This window comes from Pteropus vampyrus, unplaced genomic scaffold, assembly GCF_000151845.1.
Source record: "Pteropus vampyrus isolate Shadow unplaced genomic scaffold, Pvam_2.0 Scaffold42, whole genome shotgun sequence".
In the NCBI taxonomy this organism is placed as follows: domain Eukaryota; kingdom Metazoa; phylum Chordata; class Mammalia; order Chiroptera; family Pteropodidae; genus Pteropus; species Pteropus vampyrus.
The window spans coordinates 2966159-2971938 of record NW_011888823.1 but is presented as its reverse complement, the minus strand read 5'-3'; the positions used below and the strand labels follow the sequence as shown (position 1 = coordinate 2971938).

At 50.8% G+C, this 5780-nt stretch overlaps 1 protein-coding gene across 1 annotated transcript in view; it reads left to right on the top strand.

Moving 5' to 3' along the window:
- Window positions 1-5780, top strand: part of DES (desmin) — a 20571-nt gene that overhangs the window by 12526 nt on the left and 2265 nt on the right. Inside the window, 3 exon segments of the mRNA XM_023529741.1 lie at window positions 3702-3739; window positions 4413-4481; window positions 4687-4719. Coding sequence (XP_023385509.1) covers window positions 3702-3739; window positions 4413-4481; window positions 4687-4719 — 140 coding nt within the window.

Genomic DNA, 5780 nt, shown 5'->3' with positions numbered 1-5780 from the left:
GAAACAATTTTATACAAGAGGCCACCACTCCACTAATTGCAGAATTAACCAAGGCCACCTGGGTAAAAATTGATTTAACTAATAGCTTTTATAAAAAGAGAAATGTAAGTATTCCCTCTTCTACCTTCAGAATTAAGAACCAGCAGCATAAAATCACGTTCAGCAACTGGTAATAAAATATTACTGACGGTCAGGGGAGAGATAAGAGCGAAGGGGAATGATGAAGAGGGAAAGAGAGGCGGGCACATAGAGATAGACAGAGGGAGAAGCAGAGAGCCTTGGACGCAGGGAGAGGGAGAGGGTGCATATGTGTGCACACACTCATATGTGTTCATATGAGAAGAACCAGAATAATATGCTCGACATGTCAACTCACCTCTAGATACAGAAAACAACATACGACTGAAAGGGGACACAAGGGAACCTTCTGGAGTGAAGGAAATGTTCTGTATCTTGTTTTAGACGGGTAGTTATAGGGATACAGATGATAAAAACTCACTGGATTACACACTAAGGGTCTGTGTATTTAACTATATGCAAACTTAACTTCAATTTAAAGTAGGTCATTAACTCAGAAAAATGATACCCATTGATATTCATAAAAATGATAATATCTGAAGTTTTAAAAAAAATCAGCAGACATGTTAGATATAGACTTACGCATAGAGAGAGTTCAGATATTGTAGAATACCACCTACATAGAATAACTTTTTAAGATAGCATTACATCTTCCCGGCACTAGGCATAAATGGGGATGGCAGCTCCTAGAACTTGGCCTGGCCGGAGGGTGGGCACACACAATGGATGTCTCCCGCAGCTGCCATCAATATATCCTGCAGTGTCGGGAGTAAGAAGGGAATCCTTCTTACTGATGAGCTGGAGAGTGCAGTGGGGTTGGGGGTCCTGGTGTCTTATCAGCAGGTCAGAGATGGACTGGGTGAACCTTCCAGAAGGGACAGTTCCTGGGACAGCTGGAGTTGGCCTTTGACCCCATGCTTTGAGCAGCGTGATAGTGGGAGTGCTGAGGTCCATGAGACTGAGACAGCTGAGGATGGCGTTAGCGAGGACCAGGGCAAGTGCTGATGAGTGGTCACAGGGAGACATGGAGGGTCCTAACCCTTTGGGGATTTGGTCTCTCCCCCTTCAGGATCAACCTCCCTATCCAGACCTTCTCTGCCCTCAACTTCCGAGGTGAGTACATGTTGGCAGGTGGAGGCTGAGGTCACCAGGGGCAGAAGTTCAGCATGGGCATCGCCCAAGGCCAGCCAGGAGGAGAGGGGACAGGGCTGGGATTCGGGGGAAGAGAAACAGGGCTGCTGCAGGGGCTTGGGGAAGTTTAGAGGCATGTTCTGACAGAGAGCATTTTATTTTATTCATTTTATTTTGTTTCATTTCATTTGATTTCATTTCATGGTACTTTATTGACCATGTCCCCTGCACCTTCTGGGAGTATAGAGCATCAGCGAACAGCTTCTGTTCCTTGATATACCAAAAACTCTGAAGGAACCTTGGTTGTCCTTAGGGGCCTGGCAGCAGGAGCATCTAGAACCATACATGCTGGGCTACAAGGCACCCACCACCTATTGCCTATTTGGGAAGCTGCCAAGCACCCCCCACCCCCACTCCCACCCCCTGCTGCTTGTTGAATACCTCCAGTTTGCTGGAGCAAGATGTTGGATGCATGTTTAAAATAATGGAGCCAAACCTTAGCAAAGCCAAACAATTAGAAGAAGGAGCTCCTAGGGCATTCTGCCATTCTGCCATTAGTAATATGCAGATTGTGTGGCTTTCCAACCCCTGAGAGCAGAAAAACACACTATAATGACACATTAGGAAAGGAATTTGGAGTCCTTGGCAGCTTCGCCTTTCCTAGATCAAACCATTTATATCTTCGATGTTCATTTCCATCAGGAAAGAATACACGCTGTGCTCCACCGAGTTACAACGTTTATCACAGGCTGATTGCTCGCTAAAGCAAATTCACGACCACCAAACTCTTAATACCAAGGACCTAAATTTGACCTTTCCTATAAAACTCAGAACCTCTCTTGTTAGTTAATAGTTTATACAGAAACCACGTATGAGCCTTGCATTCAAAACCACTTCGTGCTCTTTGAAATTTATAGTTCTGTGGCCATGATAGGGCAAGTATCATGGTCACCATATCACAAAGAGGAAACCGAGGCACAGAGGGGCAAGTCACTGGCTTCCAACACAATGAATCAGTGACTGGCTCTTGTCCGTCTCTCTTACGTTAAGACATCCATTTACTCATCTGGAGTCTTAAAGGGGGCTGGGTACCATGAGGTCCTCCAAAAGAGTATCTCGGGACTGGGCTTTGGGGTTCTAACTGTCAGGGTACAAATTAATTCAAGACTTTCCTGCAGCCCAGGGGTGGAGAGTGGCGAGGAGGTGTGTGGAGGATGGGAACGCTGGGTGGCCTAGGCCTCAGGGGTCCCGCCCGTCTGAACCAGGCCACACCTGCAGCACCTCTGTTGGCTTCTGATCCCATCTCAGCTCTGGGATCTGCAGAGCCACTTATTAGGTACTGGGCTCAAGGACAGTATCGTGATAAAAGTCTTGCTCAAAAAGTACCAGGCCTATCTTGAGGGGGTGGGAGTCTTTTGGGCTCTGCCCTGTGGGAGCAGGGATGGACTCCCAGCCCCTGGAGCAGCCTAGGCTCAGGCCCAAGCTGAACATGTGGATGGATCTGTCACAGAAACAAGCCCTGAGCAAAGGGGTTCCGAGGTCCATACCAAGAAGACAGTGATGATCAAGACCATTGAGACCCGGGATGGGGAGGTGAGCGGTCTTCTTGGTCCCCTTACCCTTGGTGGGGGCCATGGAGTGTGTCTGGGGGGCTGTCACCCAGGTGCTTTCTGCCAGCTGTGCTTGTCGAAGCCCCCACCTGGGGGAAGCAGGGGGCCTCCCATGCTGGGTGGGGACAGCTGGCTGTGGTGCCATTCTCCTGCCAGTACTGGAGTGGACTGGGATTCTCTTCCTTTTCAGGTCGTCAGTGAGGCCACACAGCAGCAACACGAGGTGCTCTAAAGCCGGAGACCCTTCTGCCACCAGAGACCGTCCTTGACCCTGTCCCCACTGCCCCCTAAAGCCAGCCTCCTTCATCCCAGGCCACCACACCCAGCCACAGTGTTCCCCTCACAGCCTCCGACGCCTGCTCACCACCTACCCTTCGTGGTCCCCACAGGGGACATGGCCCGTCCCTGCCTGGCACAGGGGGTCCCCAGCAGTTTGAGTCCTGGATGTTGGAAGCGAGTGAGCCTAACTCTCAGCTACCCCTGAGTGTGCTGGGTAGGGCCCAGATGGAGCCAAGGCAGAGAGCGGTGACCCTGCACCTGCCACCTCCGTGACCTCAGGCTCTAGCCTCTTCTGGCTTTGGAGAGCCTTCTCCAGCTCCCCAGCAGGGTGTTGGGACCCACAGGGTCAGGATCGAGCCCCGTGGACCTCTCCACTCCCCAGCCCGGGTCATAGAGAAAGAGGGCTTCCTCCTCAGTAACCTAGGCAGGTAACTGGGGGACTAGCCCTCTGTGGAGACTGCTGGGGGGCACTCACCAACCCCATGGTCCCATATGTTTCCAGGGTGGGCTTAGCAAGCAGGGGCTGTAAGAGGGAACCCCCGAAGGTGCCAGATGTGGGAGCAGGAGATTCGGAAGGAGAGATGGTGGGAGAGATGCTGAGAGGAAAGAAGACGAGAGAGGCAGAGAGCGGTCTCAGGCGGGTGGCAGGGGTGCCCACCTCCCTGTGCCTGCCCCTCCCCCACCGCAGGGGCTCAGCACAGAAACAATAAAAAGATAAGCACAAGCCTAGTGATGTCCCCTGCTGTCTTGACTGCCAGGTCTCCTCCAGGGGCCCCCAGGGCCCTGTCGTACTACTCCTTGTGACGGACTGTGTACTGCCCTCATGCCCAGCCAGACTGTCCCCCAGGGCCTGTCATCCCCTCTATTCCCAGAGCCTCCCAGTCTTGTTGTTCGGGCATAGCATATGGGGGAGGAGGCTGGGCAGGCGGTTTTTGTTGGGGAACCACAAATAGCTCCTGTTAGGCTCCAATTCTGGGACTGCCTGCCTTGGACCTCCTGCCGCCCCTTCGGATCATCAGGGCCCAGGGACACCACCTGCAGCTCTTTTTGAAGGTCGCCACTGCTCCCCATAGACTGGACCTGAAGTAGGACTCCCCTAGTTCCTTCCCCAAAGAAGCTTACAGCCTCTTCCCATTAAACCTGCCTGCACACCCTTTAGGCACAGGGGCCGATTCAAGAAGAATGACAATGTTTAAGAAAGTGGAAAGCTCTATCTTGCTCTTGGAGAACACTCAATACTCTAAAGCTGTTCATTCATCCTCTATTAATAATCTATAATTTCAATGCAATGTTCTCTCAATTAAAATACTAAAGGGAAATTTTGAGAGAATTTGGGAAGATAGGAGGAGAATGTAAGACATATGAAAATAAAATTAGGAAATCGTGGAATAAAGTATTCACACAGGTGTGTTAAAGGTTTCCGTGGGAAGCCTTGATTATTCAGTGTAGGGCTTGGAGGCAACTGGGTTGCCATGGGGGCAGGAGTTAAGGCTGTCTCTCTTTTCAAAGAATAAATTCCAGGTGGATCAGCAATTTAGGAAGCTTGATGGGTCCGTGTAGGTCTCAGCCTTCCTGTCACTTCTCAGAGATTTAAAGGATTACCCTTTAGAGACCAGAGAGGGTAGAGATCACAAACACAATAAATTCACAGTCTGTAGGTGAAATAAACCTAATGGGGTTTCAGTCTTCAGGTCCCTAGTCTGAAGTTCCTTTTTTTTTTTTTTTTTCCCCTCAGAAACTTCTAAAAACCTTTCTGGTGTCCTTCTTCCCTCCTTGGGCCTCGCCCACAAGTTGCCCCTTTTCCTCTGGATTGTGTGGTCCCTCCCTCCTTCTCTGTAATATTTCTTTACTTTTTCCCTGGGAGCATCTGGGGCTACACCCCAGGTCCCTACCCTCAGCCACTGGTGATTCCCGGTTACTGCTTTCCCCCAGTGCTGCAATGGGGGTGAACCCTGCAGGCCCCAGAACTATGCCAAGTAACATGTAGCGGAGCTCCAAGTGAAATTAGAAATGACATTTCCAAGGTCTTCACACCGAGATAGAGGGGGATGGATGGGTGAGGGGCTCCTTGATCTTGAGCCTCTGGCAGCCCCGGAGACTGAGCTAGTCTCTGTGAGAGAACCACCTGGGGGAGGCTGGGCCCAGGTGGCTAAGAGGTGGTGTGTGTATCTGTGAGTAATTTCTGGAGGCTCTTGGTTCCTTCTCCCCTCTGAACGAGTTATGTGCGCTCAGCTACCCCAGAAAGGACAAAGGGACACATAGGTCAGGGAAGGTCTGAGAGGCAGCCCCACCTTCCAAAGAAAAGCTTAGGTGCAGAATAGTCAGTAAAGGTGGAGGGAGTGTAGGACTCTTAGACTCAGATCTCAAAGGAAACGACCCCCACAATAAAAAAATTCCTTCTCAGGCCTTGCCCCAGCACCTCGATGAGCAGTCTTCGAGCTCCGCTTGAGTGCCTCCCATGTCAGAGAACTCACTACCTCCATGGTGGCCCTTTCCAACTGGGCATAGGTCTGAAAGTCTGAAAACTCTTCCTCTTCAGTTCACATCTGTGTCCTCTGATGACTATCCCTAGAGAAGAGAGGAGTCCCAGACTCACCCCGTCTCCCCCAGTGGGGAAGCATTTTCTGAGCAGAGGCTTCCTGAGATTAGAAATTCTGGTTCTAAACCCTTGGCTTTGCCTCT